At 34.7% G+C, this 25,789-nt stretch overlaps 1 protein-coding gene across 6 annotated transcripts in view; it reads right to left on the bottom strand.

Annotated features, from left to right (window-relative positions):
- Positions 1–25,789, bottom strand: part of ADK (adenosine kinase) — a 523,666-nt gene that overhangs the window by 25,907 nt on the left and 471,970 nt on the right. For all 6 annotated transcript variants that reach the window (XM_023625334.2, XM_070227663.1, XM_070227653.1 and 3 more), the window contains one exon: positions 2,492–2,578. In XM_023625334.2, the coding sequence (XP_023481102.1) occupies positions 2,492–2,578 (87 nt within the window). The remainder of the gene's footprint in view (positions 1–2,491; positions 2,579–25,789) is intronic.

The raw sequence follows: 25,789 nt of genomic DNA, 5'->3' as shown, positions 1-25,789 counted from the left end.
TGAGTAAGAGCATTGACTCTGGAACCAGATTATCTGGGTTCAAATCCTGGCTCTGCTACTTTCTAGCTATGAGACTTTGGGCAAGTTACCTAAACCTTCATGTCTCAGTTTTCTCATCAGTAAAATGGGGTTAAAAACAAGCTACCTCAAGGAGATTTTACAAACATTAAATGAGTTAATATATGTAAAGTGCTTAAGATAGCTAGTAGGTGCTATATAAATGTTATCTATTGCTATTACTATGTAGCTTGACTTACATAGACAGAATGTGTTGAACATGCCAACATAAGTATTTCATTATTAAAATAACACTAGAGTATTCATCTCCTTGCATGACTCAGTCTTTCAGGACCTGATTATCCCAGGAACTGATCAGAGCAGGGTTAAAGTGAGAAAAACGGCAACCTAATTGAGGTATTACCAGTGAAGTCCTGCCTAATTTCAGCTTGCCTTCCACTTTCTCTATATGATTTCAATATGTATAGCGAAATCCAGTATGTGGACCCAGGGTATGATGAAAGTGAGTAAAGTGAGGAAGCTGCCAACGTATTACACAAAGGGTTGGCAAACTATAGCCAGAGGGCCAAATCCAGCCCAGTGCCTGCTTTTGGACAGCTGGAGAACTAAGAAGGTTTTTACATTTTTAGAGTGTTCTAAAAAACCAAAAATAAAACAAAAAAACAAACAAAACAAGAACTATGCAAAACAGGCTGTATATGGCTTGCAAAGCCTAAAATATTCACTATCTGACCCTTTACAAAAAAGTTTGCAGATCGCAGTTCCACATTCTTTCCTTTTTACTTGCCTCACTGTACCCCAACAATAAGTATATAATGAAGCTATGTAAGTAGAGTGATATAAAAGAGAGGCTAAAAACCCTGTAACAAAGAGCCCAAGTGCTTTGAGGAGGTAGCTCATTTATCACCCTAACCTCAACACAAATAGGTAGCTAGCTGTTCCTAGCATCCTATGAACGGCTCCTCTCTCCCTCAAAAAGTCTGTATATTCCTACTTAGTACTCGAAGAAAGATTACAGGTAGTTAGGTGTCTCTAAGGGAATCTGTTACTCTAGGGTCAGAGGTAGTGGCTAATCAAATCACCATCATATCTAGGATGGCCTCACGATGTGCCCTACTAAATGTCAAAGAAATAGAATACTTACTTAGAATATTTTAAAGTACTTAAATAATGTAAACACAGGGTACATGTTAAAAGTTTCTGTACTAAGACTCCTGTTTAATCAATTTCTAACCAAGAAATTAACAGTGTTTCCTTGAGGTATTATGGAATTTGGCCCAATTCTGGATAAGATATTTTTAGCCTAAATGGATTTATAGCTCTGATGCAGTATGGAATACAAAAAATAGCTGCAAAATACTAGCATTTAATCGATGATGAAGACTTTCAGAGCAAAGAAATAAAAGATGCAAGCATGACAGTCAAATAGAATGGTATCTGTGGTATGTACTCTTTCCAAAGAATAGGGCATGGGGCATGCTGCCAGTATAATGTTTAATAGCTCATTTAAGACTAGGCATGAATAGTTTCAAAGAAGGAAATATGAAAAACGTCAGTGAAAAAGACTACTAAAATAGAAGAATATATATATTTTAAACAAGACTAAGTTAAAACCATCAGGCAATCTTGAATAGGTTTCCCATGACTCAAATTATCTTCCAAAGAAAGGAGGACAATGGTCACCTCTATTTGCATTTTTTTCCTTGTCTTGCTTGATGTTATGAGAAATAAACGGAAATCAGGAGACTCTTCCGGGTTATCATTCAGGAATCTAAAGCTTTCTAGAGACTATAACATAGCTTAACCACCCCACTAACTAGAATGAGTTTAGATGTATCAAAAGAACCTTTAAATCAGATTTTAGATCCATCTAAGTCATCAAGCCAAGAATCTTCCAACTGTCTTGATGTCATTTTTTGAGTACTCATTCCAAAAATGATTTAGTCCTTATAAATTGTTCCAGTTCTTACCAAGACTGAACCAGACCAAAATTTAACCCTTCCTAGTACAATAAACTTCTAACTATTGTGTTAAAAAGATGTTTTAACCAAATAATATAAATGCAAAGACATCATTCTTCGTTATTAGCATACTGTTTAATATTCACCACAACTTGTTTTAAAGAACAACAATTTGTTAACATTTAAGCCTGAAGGGCTTTGAATATGCTATATACTGTATTTGATGCAGCTTGTTTATGCAATATTCTGACAGACACAATAAATCTTGTGAAAATGACTGGCATATATCATAATAGTAAATTACCTTTAAGCCAAAAGTACATATTTTTCCTGTAGTAAAATAGTCTCATAAAACTTACAATGACAGTAGCATATGGAAAGAATATTAGGAATTAATTATCTAAAAGAAGAAATTAAAAGCTATTAAATTCAAAAATCTTGGCTATGGGTAGAGACAAGGGTTAAAGGCAATGTTTAACTTAAAAGTCAGTATGAAATAAACAAGTCTGTACCTCCAACAAATGCATCTCCAGCTCCATTGGTATCAACAATTTCTTTCTGGTTTTGATCCAAGACAGGAAAAGCCGTGACTTCACTTCCTGCAATTAGAGCCAGAGAAAGGCAGACTGACTTCGCTTTGTAATGCTCAATATACACAAACTCACCCAGTAAAGTCTGAAGGTTCTTCATCATTGATCACTCAAAGAGAGAGAGAGCATGAGCTCCATATTCTGTACAAGGAAACCAAGGTGCAAAGTCATCTGTAAGCAATGCTTTTTTGGTAATTTTTAGTCTGCAGATCCTGTACATGTTTAGTTAGTGTTACATCTAGGCAGTTCACATTTTTTGGGAACGACTGTAAGTAGTAGCAGTACCTTTCTGGACAGTATAAATACTTAAACAGAAACTACAAGTTAAAGGAAGTGTTTGTAAAGACTGGATCATGGATCTCTAATAAAGCTTCAAGCCTGACTGCATTCCTGCCAGTGAAACCCTGGATAGTTAAAGAGCCGTAAATTTAAAAATTATAAATAACGAGCCTGGGGTGTTTCTCTACAGAAAATTGCAATAAAATGTAACTATTATTCTGTTACAATACTTCATGCCAGTGTCAAGGATTACTGATTTTAGTTGCATATTATAAATAATCTAATCTGGCTACTTTTTACAAAAGACTCACTATTTCCTTTCAACTATTTGTCAACTAGCAAAAGGGAAAGCTACCACTGAATGCATGGGAAGAACAAAACGGACAGTGCAGTGGGCTCTTGTCTTATGGCAGTCTGGACCAGGGCTTGGTTGTTTTGACTACAGAGTAACTTAATACAGTACTTTAAAGTTGGCACATGACAATAGAATGGAGTTATTTGTGATGAAATCTGGCCTAGAGGATATGTGCAAAAGATTGGATAGTGCTTTTTATTGGGGGTGGAACTTCTGAAATCACAAATTTGCATCCCTTATGGGGACTGGTGTGGCTGAAGACTTGTAAACTTCAATCTCATCTAAGATCAAGAGGGAGGGAAAAGGAGATCTTGAGAACTTTAAGGTCTCAGTAAAGAACTTAAGAATTTCAAAAAGTATGTCCTGTCTGCCTTATGCTACCTGCTACTGAGGGATACTTTCAATGAGAGATAAGCATAGATACAATAATTTAAAAAAGACCCTCCTGGAAAGATTGATATTCAAGAAGAGAACCCAATTTACTTAGTGGTCCCTTTTGACCATATGACTGTAGGTGCTAAGAAGACTCCATACCAGAAGCATCTATTTAAACTCTTTAAGCAACTAACTTTCCATACTTTGTAACACCAGGACCTACATGGCAGTTAACAAGATTTTGATTAACTGGAAGTTAAGACATAAAAATCCAGGATTAAATCTTCCAGGGAGTATGCAGTACATACTGCTATATAGGCAAGAAAAAGAAAAAGAAAAAGAAAAAAGAAGATGTAAGCAGACTTCACTAGTAATAATTAGGAAAGGGTTACAGTGTGATTTAGGGAAAGGTCTGTACCATAAATATTTATAAAGAAATCTGATTTTATTACTTCCAAGTACAAGTCACACTATAAAGGGAATTAACAAGTATAAACTAAGAACAAACAGGCACTAAATAAGTAAAATGAACTAAGTTAATGACACCATTACCATTTATAATAGGGTTATATTACATAATAACATAACGTGTCTATAAAACATTTTAGGTAATGTACGAATTAATATAAGAATTAATTACTGGATTACAGATTTAAAAATAATTACCTATAAAGGTAAGTAAGCCACAATTAGATATAATTCTTTGAGTTCTTTGTTTGAAAAAGTTACTGATTTTTGGTTGGATAAATCTTTATTTATGAATAAAACATAATTCACAATGGAAGAGATTATTTTGAACTTTGTTCTTAAGAATTATGACTTCTTGGTGTAAATTACTGAAAATTCTAAATGAATGCAGTTTTACTGCACTTTTTTCTGGATATATGTGTAGATTCTTGAGATGCTTTATCCTTCAGTGTCATATGAAGTTCAATTTTCTGAAATATACAGTACAATTATTTTCCTTTTGTACTTATTAATACAAATATATATACAAGAATGTCAAAATGTAAAAGAGCTGTCATAAATCAGTACAGGCACAGTCTAGTTTCTATTATCTTCTGTATCTATAGAGTTCTATTATGAGAACTACTTTCAATATAATGACCCTGAAAATTTGCAAGATCCTGAAATGTGTGCTAAATCAACGAAACAGGATTAAACAATGTTCAATAATATTTAAGTCCAGTTATATTTTTGGTATATTCTGATTTTTTGAAATGTGATGATCTAAGCTGGTTTACAGAGATGTTTAAAAAAACCCCACAGAACTAAAACAGTATTCACTAGCATGACTTATTCCATAGCCTTCTAGAGCATCTATTGTATGAACATATGAAGTACCTTACTAAATCTCAAGACACATTTATAGGCATGGGCATTATTCAGTCAATGAGGCCCAAGACACTCAAATGACTCTCATCGGGACCTAGTTACCTTAGGTGTGAAATATGCCTGGAGTAGCGGTGGGAACAAGCAGCAAAAGCAGCTTTCTGCCTTAGTTATAGAAAAATGACAGTTAGTTTTGATCAAGTACTTCTACTTAAGGGCTTTAGAAAAGTCAGAGCCATCGGTTCTCAATTCTTCCCAAACTTTTTGTAAAGTGAGAAGAAAAAGGATTGGGAATAATTATTATTCCTACTTTCCAGATTTCTATAAAACCACAAAACCATGAGCTTCCTCAAGCAGACAGGAAACGAACACTAACAATTCAGTTGATACCAGATTTATATGGTGTCATTTATTAGATAAGACTCTCAGGGCTTTCATTCAGAACAATGAAATTTAGCTTGCTTAAAATACAAAATAATGAAATTCAAACATTCTCTGGACAATTTATACAAACAAATAATTTACTCTTCACTTTACTATGACATAAGCCTCACTACCTAATTGCTTAAGAGGCCAGTTTGCCCAGAATCAAAACATCTTCACACAGCTATCATGCTAAGTCAATTAGAGTAGAGATGGTTAGTTCATAAAAATGTCATAATACCTAAGAGAAAAATAATAATAAAAAATGCAGTCACTCAATGCTAAACAACTAGATTTAAATGTTTCTGTAGCCTTATCACTACTAAATTAACTATATATTTTAGCACTGTATATATACAACCTCTAATGATATTAATGATAATTAATACCCTTAGAAATTTTGTTCGAGGTATTTTAAAATGCTGTTTTGTCACTGTTTTATTGCTGTCACCTCTAAATTGTAGAGAAGATATAATTGACAAAGATACATGGCAGGATGAGAGGCAGGTAGGCAGGTGTTTTCAACCTCAAGGTAGACTGCAGTCACCACTTCTGCCACTGCCTCTGACTGAGTATCACCAGGCATGGAAAAGACAAAAAAGTGATGGCCAAAACTTCACCAGAAAGTGAAAAGTGACTATGTAAAAACCAGAACTCGTAGGATTCTTAAAAGAGGCTCCTGCACGCTGGCCATTCTTTATAATTAGGTAATTTCCAGAGTAATAATGTTTTGTTTGCTTGTTTTTATTAACCTTTTATTTAGAGATAATTTTAAACTAACAGAAAAGTTTGAAGAAAAAGATAGAGAACCCTCATATAATGTTTATCCAGATTTACCAGTTTTTAACATTTTGCCACAACTTCTTTATCATTCCTCCCATATATACATACATATTGTTCTTGTATTCTTTCAAGCCATTTGAGCATATACTATACCCTTACTCCTTAATAACTCAGTGTGTATTTCCTAAGAACAAGGATATTCTTTTAGGTAACCATGGTATAGTTGATGAATTAAAAAACTTAATATTGTCATTTTATGTAATCTATGTTCCATACTCCAATTTTGTTAATTGTCCTAATGTCTTTTAAAGCAATTTTTTTATTCAGAACAGGATCCAGTCCAGAATCACATATTGCTTTTAGTTATGCTTGTTTTTTTTCATTTAACTTTTAAATAGGTAATGTATACATATAGTTCAAAAGTATAAATATATAAAAAGGTATGCTATATAAAAACTCCCTCTCACATCTTATCTCCCATTCATCCAGCTTCTAATCCTGCTACTTTCCAATCTGGTTATCACTGTTATTGCTTTCCCGTATATACTTCCAGAATTTCTCTATGCAAATACAAACAAAACACATTTTTCTCTTTTTAAAAAAAAAACAAAAAATGTATACTATGCAGGCTGCTCTGAACCATGTTTTTTCACTTGGAGATCTTTCTATATTGGTAAACAGAGAATGTCCTCATTATTTTTCATTGCTACATAATAGTCCATTGTATGAATATACTATAACTTATTTAAGTAGTCCTTTATTGACGGACTTTCAGGTTGTTTTCAGTTTTCGGCTATCACAAACAATGTTGCAAAGCACTAATGCTTTTATTTTAAATAGACTCTAAATTTAATTCTTTTACCTAGTAGCCAAGTCAATAACATCATTCCTATTTTATATAGGGAACAGACACAAGGAAACTATGTTGTTATACAAATGGCATGAAAAATAGGAAAAAAATGAGGATCCAGAAAATGCTTTTTTTTCACTAGGATACACATACCAGGATATGAGCAAAGACACGCTGCTTAGATTGCCCTAATAAAACAGGGTAATGAAATAGATGACAAATTCTGCTAATAATAGAGATTTATACAACAATCCTAATTAACAAGGACTTTTGGGGAATAAAGAGTTCTGGGTTAATTTAATTTTCTGGTTAACTAAAGAAAAAGCAGAAAGTCTTTCCAGTTGGAAATTTTTCTAAATGTATTAATATAATATAATAATACACCATGACATCTCTACTTTAGTTTATTGAATTGAGTCAAATTTTTCTTTGATAATAGAGAATCCTACAGCACATGTTAATGTCATTATTCTAAACATCAATTCTTATTGTAGTTCCAAAGGTATAAGTGCTTTCATGAGAGGCAGGATGAATGGTGGGAAGTACACTGGATTAGGACTTAAAAGACCCTTGGTTTTAGTCTGGTTTTGGCTCAGCTACTTCATTCAACAAATACTTATTAAGAGCTTACTGTGTGTCAGGCACTCTATTAGAAACTGGGAATACAGATGTGAATGGGACAAACAAAGCCCTCTGCTCTCATGGGACCTACGTTCTAGTGAGGATAAACAATATATAAGTAAGAAAAAATGAACGAGATAATTTGAAATAATAATAAATGCCACAAAGAAAATAAAACAGATCGATGTGATGAAGTATGACTTGAAGGAAAGTTAATTTAGACGGGGGGTGTTACTTCCTCACCAAGGAGGTGATGTTTGAATTGAGATTTCAATAGCAAGAAGGAGCCAGCTATGTAAAGATATAGAGGTGGAATATTAAGTGCAGTGGCCTTGGGCTAGCAACAAGTTTGGTGAGCTAAGCCTGTTTAAGGTTAAGAAGGCCACTGTAACTAGCGTATAGTGAGTGTAGGGAGACCAAGTGTATGTCTGTGTGTGTGTGTGAGTGTGTGTGTGTTTGGTGGTGGTGGTAGTTGGTAGGTAGAATTCCATTCTAAGTAAAATGGGAAGCCATTGGAAGGTTTTAAACAGGGGAGTGACACAATCCTATCTTTGATTTAAAAAGGTCAGGCAGCCTCATGAAGAATGGATGGAACGGCAAGGGGGGAAGTGGAGTCAACGATACTACTTACCAAGAGACCTTGTGCAATGTAACTTAAACTCAGATTTATTACTTAGAAAATGAGGATAATACTTGCTCTAGCTATTTTCTGTGACTATTATATGGATTAAGTATTAACAATGTTATGAAAGCACCCTGTCAAATACAAAGCCCTATACAACTTTACAAGGTGCTCTTAGGAGTTTATTTTCTTCATCAGGTAACAAGTATTTGTTGAACACTCACCATGAGCTCTTCATACTCTGCTAGATCCTTCGTGGGAGATACAGGAGAAATATTAAGATATGATCTGTCTTCTCCAAAAACTTAGAATCTAGATGGAAAGGGAAATCTAGCATATGTGAAAGAAATTGTGAAGTATCACACAAATAATACTTATTATAACTGCAACAGGAATTTATAGAAGAAAAGGAACAAGGTGAGATTAATTACCTGGAGATGGTTTCATGGAGAAAACTGAACTTAAGGTAGGTCTTAAAGATGTGTATGGCGAAGACAAGAGGAAAAGAAAGGTGTATATGTCCAAGGAGGCACAGAGAAAGAAGAAAGTTTGTATGTCAGATAAGGCAAGAAATAATGCTAGATGGGAGAAGGGGGGAGGTCCAGCCATTTCCAGCAATACTTTGAAAGCCAGACAAACGTTTGGATTTGATATATCAGGCAATGGGATGCACTGTAGTTTTTGAGTAAAAAAAGTGACAGTCAAAAGCTTACTGTGTCAGGTACTGCACCAAGTGCTTTATATTTACTTTATCTCATGTATTCTCATGGCAATCCCATGAGGTAGGTATTATTGACCTGATATTAAGGCTCCCAGAGGTTGTCAACTGCCTAGGGTCCTGCAGTAAAGCAAGACTTTGAGAGAAAAAGAATGAGAGAGAAGAATTAAAATGTGATTCCAAAGTTGTTATTTGAGCAATGTTGCTACCATTTTTCTGAAAAAAGATGATCATGGAAAAGTCCCAAATTTTGATTAAGCAGTATACAGCAGGTAATTGACATTTAAACTCCCTTTCTAAGCTCTGTACCAATAACTAAATTTGACTAAATTAAGCACATAAATATTCCATAGAGAACAGAGGCAGTATTACTTTGTGGTTAAGAATATGAACTAGCCTGCTTGGGTTCCCATTCCCAGTTACTAGTAAATTCCCATTTACTAAGCTCGTAACCAAGTTAAACTCTCTATGCCTCAACTTTCTCATGTGTAAAATGGGGACAATGATAGTAATTATCTCATAGGATTTTTGTGAGCATTAAAGCAGTTGATACATATAAAGCACTTAGAGCAAAAGTTGGTAAGTAGTAAGCATTTAATGAATAAATGTACATGAATATTATTAATCTTAAAATGAGACTTTTGGGTATAGGGAATTCAAGTCTCATTTAAAATTGTTGCTTCTGAAGGTATGGTTTTGACCTTGTGCACTACTTGACTGAGTATCACTGTTTGCTGTAAAGCCTCTTAGTTTGTTCACGTTTTCTTCTAATTTTATACAAATGTTTCAAGTAAGCGCCAGTTAAAGTCTTCAGGGCTAAATGGAGACAAATAAGAGAATAAATGAGTGTTTGCTTTGAATATGAAAATAGTTTTCTATAGAAAAGTCGTGAAGAAAACAATGATAAATGGAATTACTGCTTTAAAACCTTGTTTCCCCTTTGTTTGGTATATATTTATTTATTTTTACTTTAAGAGGTTTCTGTTATCTTTAATAGGCTCACTAAATGAAGCATATCACTTTAATCTTATATAAAGCAGTTCATTTCAACCTGTTCTTTCTCTGCTTCTTTCTACATATTAGCTCCATTCTCATAACTATAAGAACTGGTTTCCTTTGCTGGCTTAGCTCATAGGTGACTCGCCATCTATGGATTGTCTAACTTTGGTGAGGTTCCTATCCCTGATTCAATCAGTGCCCAGAGAAGGAGCTAGGGCTCGTGGCACAAAATTTGGTCACCTATGTAAGAGGGGCTGTAGAAAAGGCAATTTGTCTGAAGATCCCTAGCACCCAGAACTATGCTTGGTGTATTATAGGTGCTCAGTAAACATTTGTTGAATGAACAAACAGTGATTTTTTCATAAACACAAATCTGACCATGTTATTCTCCTATTAAAAACCTGTCAATGGTTCTCTAAAGTCTTAACTGTAGGACATGAATTCAGTCACTGTTCAAATCTCATCTTTTGCCATTCCCTGACCTGCGATTGCTCTTTTGACAAACTCATAATTTTTCAAATGTGTCATGCTTTTACTCCTGTGTACATACTAAGTTTACTGCTCAGATTGTCTTTCACTATTAGTTACAAATCTCAGATAAGGCTTGTCTTCCTGAATGTAGTCCCTGACCTCTCTGGGTTCTGCTCAGAAGCAGAACAGATTACTTCCTCTTTGATGCGATCACTTATAGCCTTCACATACCTCTAAGAAAGTACTTATCATGTTTATAATTACTTATTCACAAGCTTTCTTTCTTTTACCAAACTATGATTCCTTCCTTGTGGGTAGGAATCATGACTTAATCTTATTTCCAGCTTAGTTCTGTACCTAGTACCTAGTAGGTGCTTAATAAACATTTTTACTCCTACCAGACTTCAAGTTCCTTAAGACTGGTCTCTGTTTCATGTAGTACAGTATGAACTCACTATATATTTTCTGAATGATCTTGAATAAGTGGTACATAACTATAATACACTTCTCTAGGTTAGTTAAGCAAACCAAGTAAACTAAAGGTTCTAGCTGTCAATGACCCTGTCTTTTAGCATTTTTAGGATTTACTCTAGGTTTCTAAATGTTTGTATGAAAGGAAACCATACAAGTGAAAACCAGAAGGTTATGAGCTATTTCAATAGTGAATAAATTCAACCTTGCACAACTTGTGCTAAAAACCTTTCCAGTTAGAACTGTGCTGAAGAGATCCTGGAGAAATAATGAAAATATGATTTGACTGGCGCCTTCAAACAAGTTATTTTCCATCATTTAGAAATGAAGACACTTTTATGACTCAATGATCCTAGGTTTAGATCCTATTTACAGACAGAGGCTCTGATATTGGGTCTTAGAGTTAACACTTGGATCAGATCAAATCAGGGCAATCAAATGGATCCTAGTGACATGGTTAGAGTTCATCTCATGAGGAGTATCATATAAGTCCGACTAACATCTATATGTTGTGATCCTTCCTTATAAAAAGACCACAGGCTCTTAGGTCTAGAACAAGAGGAAGAGGCATTTATTAGATAATTTGGACCAAGGCATTATGGTTACGGAAAAAACTGAGTGACCAAACATCAACAGCCTTCCTAATTTTTTTGCGGTTTAGTTCTAATCACTGCAGTAGTAGGATAAAGGACATTATTAGTATTCTAAATGCACCCCTTCTTAAAATCATGTATTTCCTTCTGAGTGTAACAGTAAAGATTTTCAAAATAGCTATGCATATACAAAGTTGTTCTCTGTTCTTAAGGAGAAGATAGTGATGCCACTACTTCTAATCTTGGACTTTCCATCAATAAGATTTCTGTTTGAGTTGTTGATGGTGGCAACGGCAAATGTTTACAAAGTTATCAAAGGAAAAGCTGCATTAGATATGAGGGGACCAGCGGTTCCTTTTTTCTTTTTATGGATTAGAAGAAATCTTACAGCAAGAAAGCATTGCTGAGATATCCCTGATATTTAGGACAATCTGGTTTACAGGGATGATAATACCTCAAGATAATGTCATAGGTTTATACTGAAAGAAAAAGATTTTTTAAACATTCTACATTGTACAATAAAATTAAAGTTCCCCAAAGTATGGAGTCAATTTCAATGGGTGCCCTGACACACACTGATGAAAGTTATGAGTACTATTTATCATCCAATAAACTGAATTAGATTCACAGATCACTTGACTACTTGGAGTACAGCGATAAACACCAGTAAACAACCATTTTATCCAATTAAACATAATACTTTTCTTTATTGAGTCATTTGCCAATCTCTCTTGCACTTAAAAGTAGATTAAAATGTGTAAACGTATGGTTAATTACCTATTAAAAAAAACCTCTCAAGTACGCTATTTTACATTGCTTTTAAAGCTTGCGTGTACTCCTCATCATTCTTTATGAACAGAAGTTGCAGCATCACATTTTTAAAAAGTTGCAGGAATAGTTTAAGGATCAAACTCATGCCTATCAGGAGATTAAGAAGAATGGCATGATTCTATAAAGAAAAAAAGATAAAGACCTTATGTCAAAACAGGCTGGTGTCTGTCATCCAATACTCTGTCAATTACCTCTAATTTCTCTCAGAACAGATCATACTAACAGTCCGAATCTGGTGCTTCCATTTCTCTCCCCAAAATATTGTTCTAAATGTCAACTAGTCTTCTCAACTGCCAAATAATTCTCACCCTCAGAATGAATAGAAGCCCTTAGGTGTCAAGTCTTTACACTTTGCTAGTTACGTTAAACTACTACTAGTTCTTCCACCAAACAACACAAGAATCAGTATCTTTGTTTCCGAGACTAGAAGATGAGAGATAATTCAATTTAGGAACATCACCTCATACGACTTCAGAGGATACCATTTATACTATAGCCTGTGTAAATAGCACCTGCTAGACTTGGCCTATTCATAGACCACAATACTATTTATGCTTCCTCAGATGACCCAGGGACAATATACAAACTGGTTAGGCTACAGAGAAGTCAGTGAAGCAAGGCTAGTGTCATTAATTGTGTGGTATGTGAGTTCCTGACATTAGTTACATTTGGACAGAAGAAATTTGTGCTATGCTATGAAAAAAAAAATCTCTACTTTTAATGTACAGACAAATTATGATAGCAACCTTCAAAGAAATAAAAGCAGCAGCAATGGCCCCACAGCCCAGATATCAAATTGCTCATTTATTTTAACACCTCATTTTAGATAAGTAAATGTTCTATGTGAGCTGTAGTACACAACATAAGTATCAGTAATTACTTTTTATTTTACCATAGTGGCTGCTGATATGGAAGGGCAAAGAACTCCATGTTCTGGTTAGCTCATTCTGAAAGCCTAGAATCTGAGTGTCTGAGGGTAAGGTTCACATTTTCTGATAGTGATGGCAATACTCTAAATACTTTGAGAGTAAAGGGAACATATACTGGACGACATAGGTGCCTTCTACTCCTTATCCTCAGGTATTTTGGTCTTAAAGGTATGGAGACAGAAACATCTTTTATACTTTTAGGGAGAGTCATGGGCACAAGCTTTCACACTCTTTAGAGCATAAATGTGGCTGGGAAATACGAAAATGTGAACATTTTATCTAGCATATTCCAAGACTAGGAAGTCACTCTAGACATCAGAAAATTCTTCTTTCTTGATTAGACATTTAGTGGGAAGAAATAGGGGTAATTATTGAAACCTGGCAGAAAACCCATTATATTAGTTACTCAATAAATATTTGGTGATTGACTGAATTTAAAAGACTTCTAAGTTAGCAATCAAGTATATTTCCTGATAAACTAATTTTTACATACTATTTTAATAAAATAGAGAAAACTTGCTTAGATATTTTTTAGATATTCCTTAGATATTTTCTTAGTGGTTAGCAAGGGGATTACAACTAACACCCTAAATATATAACAAGCTAGTTTAAATTGATACCAACTTAGCTTCAAGAGCATACAAAACCTCTGCTCCTATACACCTCCTTCACTCACTTATGTCATCATTATAAATAACATCTTCATACATGTGTGTCCCTTAACATATATTGATAATTACTGTTTAATGTATTTGTCTTTTAAATAAAGAGGAGTTACAAATCCAAAATACAAGAATACTGGCTATTTCATTTACCTACGTAGTTACTTTTACTGGAGTTCTTTATTTCTTCATATGGCTTCGAGTTACTGTCTAGCATCCTTTCTTTTCAACCTGAAGGATTCCCTTTAGCACTTCTTGTAGGGCAGATCTACTAGCAATGAACTCCTTTAGCTTTTGTTTAACTGGAAATGTCTTAATTTCTCCTTCATTTCTAACAGACGTTTTTGTCAGATATAGAATTTCTGTATTCTTAAGCCCATTTTTTCAGATGGTGAGTTACAAATATAGTTACCAAGAGCTAACTCATCAAGTAGACTCTCCACAATTTTCACAATGCATTTTAATTTACTGAAGGTCCAAGAAGATAAAATTGTAGTGTGGGCAAAGATCAGTGTTGGGCTCAAGATAGCAAAGCTTTTCAGAAACTGGTTGCTGATTGTACTTGGATAATTAAATACACAAACCTGTGATCCTTTTAGGCTCACCTAATTAGTATCAAATGAGTTTACTTAATTGCAGCTAAATTAAATGCATAGGGTTTGCCTCATCTGAAAATAATTACATGTGCATTGTAATGTGAATTATGGAACATTAATTTGTAGTTTATCAATTACTCCCTAAACAGAGACTGGGACTCATTAGGACAAAGTTATTATCATAGTAGTTTTGATAAATAGCTCCTAGAAAAAGTTCTTGAATAATGTTTGCATATAAGTTCTCTAAAGGAAAGGTGTACATGTGTCAGAATTGGTACTGCTCAGACATTTATTGCAAAGCCCCAGCCTAGAAAAATGTGCTCCCTGAAGTATTCATCTGAGAGGCATACATTTGTATATATATGTATATAAAATCTCCACCCTCATTCTGCACAGAGCTAGAATTTTTTCAAGTTTACAGTAGAGGCTGTAATTACTTTTTTAAAGAATCTTTTAGTATAACGTTAAGTAATTATAGGTCAAACTATTACCTCTAACAAGCCAGTTCTTAGCACCCCTCAGATGGAGGAAATGATAGGTTAACTACAATGGTAAGAAAGATTTTGCTATGTTCATTATACCCAAGAACCACAAAAAAAGGGACAAAAACTCTCTCTCTTTCTCTACTGTGGATACTTTACCATAGCAGCTGTTTTCTTCTTCCTTTATGTGATCTTAAAAATCTGAGAAGGAAAGAAATATTTGCTGCTTGAAAATGAGTGGAGAATTATTAAAGGCAGAAATACAGACTAATCAGAGGGAGAAAACAGTCTAATTCTAGAGGTTTTTTTTTTTTTTAAAGGAAATGACTGTGTTGATTAACAGGGAAGAAACAGCCCAGTTCAAATCGGGCTCACTCAATTTAATACTTTTAATTTTTTGTCAAGGGGAGAAACCCTAACCACTTAAAATATTTCAAATGCAATTTCATGAACAGGCCTCAGATTTTCCTTAAATATAAAATGAATTTAAGTAAAAATAGGAGATTGTCATGTTTAAATGAGACAAACTTTTCAGACACCTTTTGCCTCACTTGCTTTAAATACACCCATTGTTTTTCACATTTTCCTATTCCTGCTCTACTGTGAGACAATGCCCACTGACTACATCAATAACTGTTACTGAGTTTATATTATTTCCCTTCATTTTTTTTTTTTTTTTTTGAAATGGAGAGGTTTTATTTGAGGAACCCGAGGTTGAAACCAGATTTTGGATCCACAATCAAATAAAACAAAGTAGTGGATTTCACATATTTGCGTATACAGATTTATGTATATACATATATTTGTAATAAGGAAAACAAAATGAAGTAACTGTTTATTTATCCAAGTAAGATAAAAAACAAAACCTGTTATCTACGATCACCATATTTTCATACAAGAAAGGCTATTTCTATACTAAAAAAGTAGGAAGGGTAAATATCAGATTAAAGAACTATTTTTGAGTAAATATATTGTGTAAAATATGTGTAAATATTGTCGTTGTTTTTCCTTTTTTTCTGTAGACAAGGGAAAAACTTTACAGATCAGGAGTGGTCTTCAGACAGGATTTGGGGATAGGCAGAAAGACGGTGAGAACTTCCTTTATATCCAAAGCAGGGATCTGATATTATCTCCTCAAGGTGAAATAACCTTGAATGGCCTGACATTTGCACAATTGCTTTCTTTTTGATCTGTCTGTAGTTCCAACTAATTACTTGAAAATACCTCTGCTATTTCCCTGCATCCTTCTGCCTATATTATTTTATGACAGTCTAATAAGAACTCAGCTTTCCCGACTGACCATATGTAAAATTAGATAAATTGCAATATTCTAATGGAAATGCTACCTTTTTTTTTGTATTTTTTTTTTTTTTATTAATGTTATGATAGATTACAACCTTGTGAGAGCCCTTCATTTTTCTTGGATATTTTGCACTGTGTGCCAAAAGAAACTCTGTTGCCACAGAGCCCAAAGAATGCACTGGGATGCTAACTGTAAACACTAAAATTTTGCTAGTCAGGAGCAGGGGCATTATCAGGCTTCAAAAGCAAGAGAGGTGAAGGCTGAACAGATATGTCAAGCCTTTCCTCTACATTTAGAATTTCTAACTTTGGCCACCATAGCTTTTTTCTCATTATTCTTGTAGTTTTCTGCCATTTTCTCCCTTTAAATATAGAGGCCAAGGGGAAGACCTAAGCCTAATACTCCTGTTTTCATTCAGCCCAATTTTGGCCTAAAGCAAACATCTAATTACTGATGATTAATTCTAAAGAACATAACCTACTTTCACATTCAGTGGGTCTACGTTTGAAACGAACTAGTGGCTTCTCCTCATTTTCCACTGCCTTTCACTCTTTTCTCTGTGTTAACTTAATCCCCAAAGTGACTGAGGAATCATAAACTGCCATTTTCCCACTACACAAAATATCTGTATTATGCAACTCACACCTCAAGGGACTTATATTAGTCTTGAATCATGTGCTCAAATTCACATTAAATTCAGATCTCTTTGTAATAAATGACAAGATGCATAAGGGTACTGTAATCTAGGCAACCATAATTATACAATTATTGACAAAATTCCTGTTGATAAACAATGCAAACATTAGGAAATACTATTTTGCAATTAAATGATGAAGAAAGCTGTTTACTGCCTTCCATTCTATCCTCTGTTAATAAGACTGAAGTTGCAGATGTTCACGTATGCTGCATTGATGCTAAATGGTGCATGATGCTCTAGGTGGTTCCCATAACCTTGCTTTGTCTACTATGAACTGACTCAATTGATATGATAATAGAGAAAAGAGCTGGGCTGAACTGCCACAAACTGCATAGCCTTGAGATTTGCCATTATTGGACAGCCAACTGCTCCTAAAAGTTCTTGTTCAGTTGTCACTGACAACTGTATTAGACAATGTTCCAAAATTAACCACTCAGGTGGGGACATCACTTATTGAAGCTTTCATCCTATCAAACAAGGTACCATCAGGGCATTTTTAAGGCTAACAATAGGGAATTTTGCGATTTTCTTTGGGACCAATTACTATTAGATTTAGCACAAAGAGAGCAGACATCATTCAGAGGTCACAAAACAGTGGTAGCACTTGCAACTTTTTGACACAGGAATTATATTTGGAGAAACACCTCTCTCCCTTTCACAAAAACCTATATTTCCACCTCATTATTAAATAAATATCATGTTTTAGATTAATAAATAATAAAATCTTTAATGTTGCTCAATATTGTACTTTGCTCATAAAATAAAGATGATATGAGAGACCTCATACAAGGATATAGGAATTGCACTGATGCATAAAAATAAAATGACATACTAGAGAACCTCAAACACTGAAGAAAATCCTAATACATTTCAAAAACAATTTGAACAGTAATAGGACAACTAGAAAAATACCATAAATATAGCCGTGAACCGGGAATCACTGAGTTTATAATTTAAGGGAATATATGATGAATGAAAGGATAAGAGATAGTAAATATACCCTTGGTCGGTAGACAATTAAAGAAGTAGGAGAAGAGACAAGAATTGCAAATAAGTGGGAAGAATATAATTTAAAGTTTAAAAAAAAATGTTGAAATAAAAATCCTAGAAAAGCTAATAGGAAAATTTAGTGCTAATGAAGGTATAATACAAAACAGGAAATATAATTGGGCTGTCCTGTAATACCTAGAGGTTAATATTAAAGATTTAACTCCCTAAAGAGCAAATTCCCATCTGACTAGTTGCATAAGAGATGGAAGAAAGGAATTTAGACAAACGCTTGATGAAAGAAACTATGAATACATGGAATTAATGTTTTAAAGACGGGTAACAACGATTTTTTAAAAAAAATCCAACTCTTTAGCTTAATTCAAGGTTTAAACAATAGTTTGTTCTGATTTTTGTTTTAGTTGGTATAAATCTTAAATTACAATGAGATCTTTCATTCTCAGCATTAGTGTTATTTCAGGGAGACCAGAATGTAAACTTGCGAAGTAAAATGGAGCCACTGGTACATTGTATTCACTGCCCCTCCTTACTGGGTTCATCCCTGTGGGAGAACTATAATCTGTTAATAAAGACTGTACGGTCATATGGTGCATAACAAGATTTTGGTCAATGACTGACCCATATGTGATGTTGATCTCATAAGATTAATACCATATAGTCTAGGTGTGTAGTAGGCTATACCATCTAGGTTTGAGTAACTACACTATAATGTTCGCATAATGACAAAACCAACTAACGATGCATTTCTCAGAATATATCCCTGTCATTAAGAAACACATTATTGTATTTACTATCTGATTAACAGCAGACTTGGCCATATGACTTGCTTCAGCTAACAAAATGTGAGGGGAAGTGATGTAAGAGCTGTAAGAACTACTGTGTAGTTCTTTCATCATGTCTTTCCCCCTCTACTACAACTAGTGTGCTCCTGATTGGGGCTTCCCTTCAGCATTGGTCCTAGAATGAAGAGAACGTAGAGTAGTACCTCAGTTAACCCAATGAATAAGAATGTAAGAGAAAAATAAATATCTATTATTGAAAGTCATTAAGATTTTGTGGGTTATCTGTTAGACTGCTGCCTTAGCCTAACCTGGTTAATAAACATATGAAAAAGGGCAGCACTGTGATTTTTAATCCTAACAGAATTCAATCACGAGATGAAGGCTATAGAGTAACTGCTTATTTGAATTTTATCATGCCTTCAAACTTGTCTGAACCAAAATGTAATATCAGACTAAACATTCAAGAGGTGATCTTAAAGAGCATCTGGATGAATGTGGTACAGATGATAAAAATGGGCCTATGAAGTCAGGGTTATCCCTGCTCCCTAACAGCTTCCTAAGCAACCCAGAAGGACAGAGGAATGTTAACATAAATTTAAGTAGGTTCTAGGGGCTTTTGATAATGGCAGACCAGGTAATTTAGACCAACTGTCTCATCAAGAACGTTTAGAACATCTGGATAAATTTATCTTTGAAAAACGTGCTTGAAGGCATCGAAGGCTTGACAAAAGAGTAAAGAATTACCAGAGTAGGATATAAGGGACAAGGGAGCCCAGAGAGGTGAGTCTGGAGTTTGATATTGCTAGGAAGACAAAACTGGAATCCAGAACCTGTCAAGAGAGATGGCCCTGGTAAAGCCTCCTCATCTTAGGTCGGGAACCCAAAGGGCTGCACCTAGGCTTATGGGTGAACAGGAAGTCGACAGGCCTTGGCAATTGACTGTAGCTTAGCTTCCAATCATCTAAATTCCCAAACTCAGATCAAGATGACTCTAGTGTGCTGGTATTCCCAAGCCTGCCAAAAGCAAACATGAATCATCCTATGCATCAAATTATTTCTACAAAAAATTTTCCACACATAATGTCTCACACAATAAAAAATAAGTAGCACTATAAGGAGACAAGCAAGAAATTAAAACCAGCAGAAACTGCACAACAGAAAGTAGCCCAAAGTGGTTCCAGATATTGAACTTATCAAACAGAAACTTTGAAATAACTATGCTTACTGATCAAGATTAAAAACAAAATTGAGAATTCAGCAGAGGACTATAAAATATAAAAAATGGAAATTGAAACTAAGAACTCGTGGGTTTAAACAAAAACTGAAAATAGGAATTCAGTTGCTAAGTTCACCAAACTTAGACACAGCTTAGAAAAGAATTAGTGAACTGTAAGACAGATCAGAAGAAAATATCCAGAATGAAGGACAGTGAAAATGGATAAGATGTGTTCTACATAGTTCTTGAAAGTGGAACTAGGACCTATAGATAGAGGTTATTAGAGGGAAAATGTCCATTCAAAAGGAAGAAAAACTTTCTAACAATTTAGGCTTTATAAAACTGAAATGAATAGATCTGCTAAGTAGTGAGTGTTTGAGAGAGGATTCTTGAGTTGGGAATGAGATAAGACCATCCCTATGCCCTTGACGAGATCTTAGGATTTTATAAGAATTCAGAGAGTTAACAGGGAGAAAAATTAAACTGAAGCATCTCACGAGAAAAAGGTTGGAAAAGTATAGCATGATCCTATATACATAAAATTATGTAATGTGTGCATGCAAGCACTCAGTAGAATGATGTCTGGAGGGATAATCACTAAATTGTTAAAATTTGTTATCTCTATTTGGGGAAATTTCAGTGGATATCTTATATATGGGAAATTGCTGAGGATGGTATCAGTAACCATGAGATCAGAGCATTGAAATTAAGGGTATTACATTAGAGTAGCAGTTCTCAACCTTTTGGTCCAAGGATCCTTGTGATACTCTTAAAAATGGAGGACTCCAAATCGCTTTTGTTTATGTGAGTTATATTTATCAACATTTATTGTATTAGAAATTAAAACAGAGAACTTAAAAAATATTTATTAATAATTATATTTTTAACATATTTTTATGAAAAATGATATATTCCAAACAAAAACATTAGTGAAAAGAGTGGCATTTTTGCTGATCTCTTTAATGTCTGGTTTGATAAAAGACATGGATTTTCATATCTGCTTCAGTATTCAATCTGTTGCTATATCACACATAATGCAGCCTCTGGAAAACTCTCTGGAAAGTGAAAGTCAAAAAGGCAAATAATGTCTTATTACTATTGTAAAGTAGTTTTGACTTTATGGAAGAGACATTTTGAAAGAGTCTTGGAGACCTCCACTGAGCCCACACTTTGAAAACTGCTGCATTATAGTAAGGGCTATAGTCATCACTGTGCTGGGATGGTCGACCTGCTCACTCTGGACAAGTAGTAAGGGCCAGAATATGTCAGGTCTGTTGTGCTCACAGCTGTGTTTAGTGGGATTAGCCAGTAAGGAGTTAGTGCTATGCAGTTTAGAAAGTAAAGATTCCAAACAGTGCTTACATGAAAGCAAGATGGCCAACAAAAATATTTTAGACTTCTCTAGGCAGATAAAGTGCCACTGTGCTGCTCCCTTTATGTAATAATAGGCCTGAATTAATTACCCTAACCTGTGATTATTTTGTTGTTATAGCAAACAGAAGTAAAGTTTGATATAAATGCATTAGACAAAGTAGACTAACTGAGGCCTGGCGTGACAGAACTGACAAAGGTCTCCAAAGCGAAAACAGACTGATTTCCACATTAGAATCCTGGTAATTTAAGAATGAGATATAAGCCCAATCCAAGATAGATGGAGATCTGAAGCCTGCCTAGCATGGCAGTTGCTCCTTTCTGGAGCGTGTGAGCACACACACCCATACACACATACGCAAAGGTCTGCAGTCCACACTCTACTGTGAAGGACATGATTTAGCCTATTTTATCAGAAACAAAATTAACAGGCCATTGAATTTCTCTCCTACCAGGCTCAGAGTTTTTAAGACTTAAACGAATCCTGTCACAAGTGTTGTAGACACCATTTTCTTCCTTAATTGGGAAGGCACAGGGTTTCTCTAATGCAGAGAATTTACTACAATAGCTTGGGGACAGAGTATTTTTATCCTTTTCCTCATGATGCTAAACCCTGACAATGAAATATTTGACTAACTTTTAAAAGTAAAAAGTCTGTGAGAATGGTCTCTCTGAAATAAGGCTTATATCTTATCCTTCAAAGATTCTTTTAATGATACTTCTGTTACCTTAATATCTAGACCAAGGTTTTTCCATCTATGGCCTGTGCGTCCTATCTACCAAAGCTGCCTACTTTTGTAAATACAGTTTTATTGGAACATAGCCATGCCCATTTATATACGGTCACGTATAGCTGCTGTGATATCACAGAGGCAATGAACAGTTGCAACTGAGATTGCACATCCTGCAAAGTTTAAACTTTTTAGTATTTGGCCCTTTACAGAAAGTTTGCTGACTCCTAATCCAGACATATATAGTCCATTAGAACTGAAAGATACATTAGAGATATTCTAGTTAGTCTTTTCATTTTATAGTTGAATGAAATGAAGCCCAGATAATCAAAAAAGCAGTATATTGAGCACACAGAAGACAAGTGGAAGCTTCCTAGCACATGGGATTCCTTCGTTGCTATTTTCTAGCTTACTCATTCCACACTAGGAATACTCTGCCTAAAAGCAAGAATCCTGTCGAGTCTCTTAAAAGCCACATATGGTCTTGGCAAAGAAATTGCTTTTTCAACACCTGGGTAACTAGGCTGTGTAGGTCCCAGGAGTAGAGCGGTGCCCTCAGCATCAGTTCTAGTCAACCCCTGAGGAGTTAGATTTGAGAGAAATTCACTTTCAAGGCCCTGCCTCATTAGTTCCTGCTGCTACCAATCTAGCTCAGGGAAAACTGATCCTTCCCCATGCCTGCTGCACCAAGGCCAGTCTTGGGGAAAGAGATTTTGTTCATAGAGGATTTGTTAGTTAAGTCATCACTGTAGTAAAGAAACCACTAGTAGGTTATGCTACTTTAGGGTAGCTAAATTTGTACAGTTAATTAAAAGGAGTATGTTCTTTTAAAAACAACTGATAATTTTTAAAAAATACAAAAATAAGATACGGAAACACATAGTATTTATCATCTTACCCCCAACATAATCACTCTTGCTATTTTGATTGTAATAGCAGGCAATTTTATATTCTGATTTTTTTATACTTACAGAAAAGTCCTCAATTTTAAGTAATTAAGTTTCACAAAATGAATGAACCCATTGTGTTGGTTTATTTTTAATCTAACAGAATACATATAGATCACCTGAAATTGCTACATTATTTTTAATGGTAGCATCAAGTAAACAACATACTTTACCCATAATATTAGGGTTGCTTTTTTACTATTACACACAAAAATGACATGAATATTTTCACATGTAGTTGCTGCTATATTTTTGATTAAGTATTTAAATACTAAGAACTGAAATTACTGTATAAAAGGATATGAATACTTTCACTTATTTATACTCTAGCAATAGTATAAGGGCATCTGATTGATCACACCCCAAGCATCAAATAGCAATTCTTTTAAAAGATTCTCCCGTATCACATATCCCAGTCTGAACTTCTTTATGATAGTCCCTATGTCTTCTAACATATCTAGGTTCTACCTATGGAATTAATCTTGAATAACTAGAGTTCACATTGGTCTCAACCACAGGCAGGATGATACTGTCAGAAAGCCATTAATAGTCCAATTCTAGAATAAAAGCTCATTAATAAAAGCAAAAGTGTACAAAGCGGGGCCGGCCCTGTGGCCAAGAGGTTAAGTTCACGTGCTCCGCTTCAGCGGCCTAGGATTTTGCCGGTTCGGATCCTGGGTGTGGACATGGCACTGCTCGTCAGACCATGCTGAGGTGGCATCTCACACACCATAACCAGAAGGACAGTTGTAGAATATACAACTATGTACTGGGGGGCTTTGGGGAGAAGAAGAAAAAGAAAAAAAGGAAAAGAAAAGGAAGATTGGCAACAGATGTTAGCTCAGGTGCCAATCTTAAAAAAAAAAAGTGTACAAGGGTAAAAAAAAAGTTTCATTAAAAGTATTTATTACAATCTGGGGCACCTGAGACATTGATCTTTCTGCATCTCTCACAAGGAAAAAATATTCACAGTAATGTGGTACTGATATTCGAAAAGCTGCATAAAAGCCAGTTTCCCATCCAGTTCACAGATACCAGCTCTCAAGAAAAATAATCATCCAGAGTCAGCAGAGATTCACAAACACACATATACAAATCTATATCTTAATAAAGTATATTACTTTAAGATTTTAGTTAAAAGTCACTAAATCACTAAAAATCACTCCATTTATCATAACTCAGGCAGCCCAGATTGCTTCAAGTTGTATATATATATTTTAAAATGGCTAACTCTTTTTTATACAGATAATGGTGCAGGTAAAATATTATACCTGACCATTCTAAGATTAAACTCATTTCTTTTATTAATAGCTTTATTGAGGCATGATTGACATACAATAAGCTGGATGTATTTAAAGTGTATAATTTGATAGGTTTGAATATGTATACACCCATGAAACCATCACCAAAATCAAGATAATAAACATACCCAGCACTTCTAAAAATTTCCTTATGCTTCTTAGTAAGCTCCCACCTCTTCCTGCCCCACAGTCCCCAGGCAACCACTCATCTGGATCCACAGCATCAAAATCTGATTTGAATTTCTAACCAATTTCTCTGTAATAATTCAAGTAACACTGCCTGTACTCAGTGGGTTTTGTCTCCATAAATGGATCTGTAATTTGAACAGCAGAGGTTACTTTCTAGGAACGTTTCTGAACTACCGATTCATTGGACCAACAGCAGCTTCAAGCATTTTGCTAAGTGCCAGTCTTCTGTGGAGACCGCCAGCCTTGTCATGTATTAACACATAATTATAGACCTCCAGCATTAGCTGATAATTGGTGGTTCTTGAAACAACAGTATTTTAAAACAAATGAAAGAGGAATTAATTTGATTATTTAGAACCAACCTTTGGAACATTCATAGCAATTCTGTCTTTTCTTTAGTTATTCCATATGCATTTAAAGATTTTTCTTTTCTTCTGAGTTAAGAAAAACATTCACTCAGGTGATTTTTCTTCTTTTACAGTTTGTAATTTTGAAAAAAACTGTGCCAATAGTCAATAATCAACTCTACGTTGTTGGCTGGCTTTCAGAACCTAAGATGAGCATTTGATATTCAGAGTTTTATTGATGAAATACGTTCATTTAGTGCTATTCTTCACATATACATAAAAAAAGACCTAGGTATCCCATGTATACTCAGATGAAAAGTATCTATAGGCTATATAATTCTTAATACTGAATTTCCATTTATTTGTATTATCATTCTTCTAGTCACTTAAATTCAAAATCTTAGGGTCATTTTTGTCCTCTTACACAGTCACTAAACCCAATTAAACCTTCCTTCATGATGTCTTTTGCCTTGAGTAATGTGATCCTTCTTTATCTTTCTAGCTTCCTGTACCCACACTTGGCTTGCACATGTAGACATACTGAACTATGTCCCTCAATGCACGAAGTTCTACTCTTCTTTGTCTATGCCTCTGCACATACTGTTTCTTCTGCCTAGAATGTTCTTCTTTTCTCGGCCAACTGCAAACACCCATCTAACGTTCAGTCTTCTATAAAGCACCTCTTAGACTCCTCCATATAATTAGTCACTCCCTCTTCTTGGGTCCTTAAGCTTAAACATTCATCTATTATAACTCTTATAAAAATGAATTGTGATTATTTCTTTATATCTCTATTTTATATATTATGAGTTCCTTTAATATAGAGACCGCCACATATACAGTACCTTACTCAGTGCCTGGAACATAGTAGGCCCTCAATCCCTATATATGGGATGAATAAATTCTATTGTCTTCTTTTCCATAGCTTGCCACCAT

This window comes from Equus caballus, chromosome 1, assembly GCF_041296265.1.
Source record: "Equus caballus isolate H_3958 breed thoroughbred chromosome 1, TB-T2T, whole genome shotgun sequence".
NCBI classification, from domain to species: Eukaryota; Metazoa; Chordata; class Mammalia; order Perissodactyla; family Equidae; genus Equus; species Equus caballus.
This window is presented reverse-complemented; position numbering and strand designations above follow the sequence as displayed.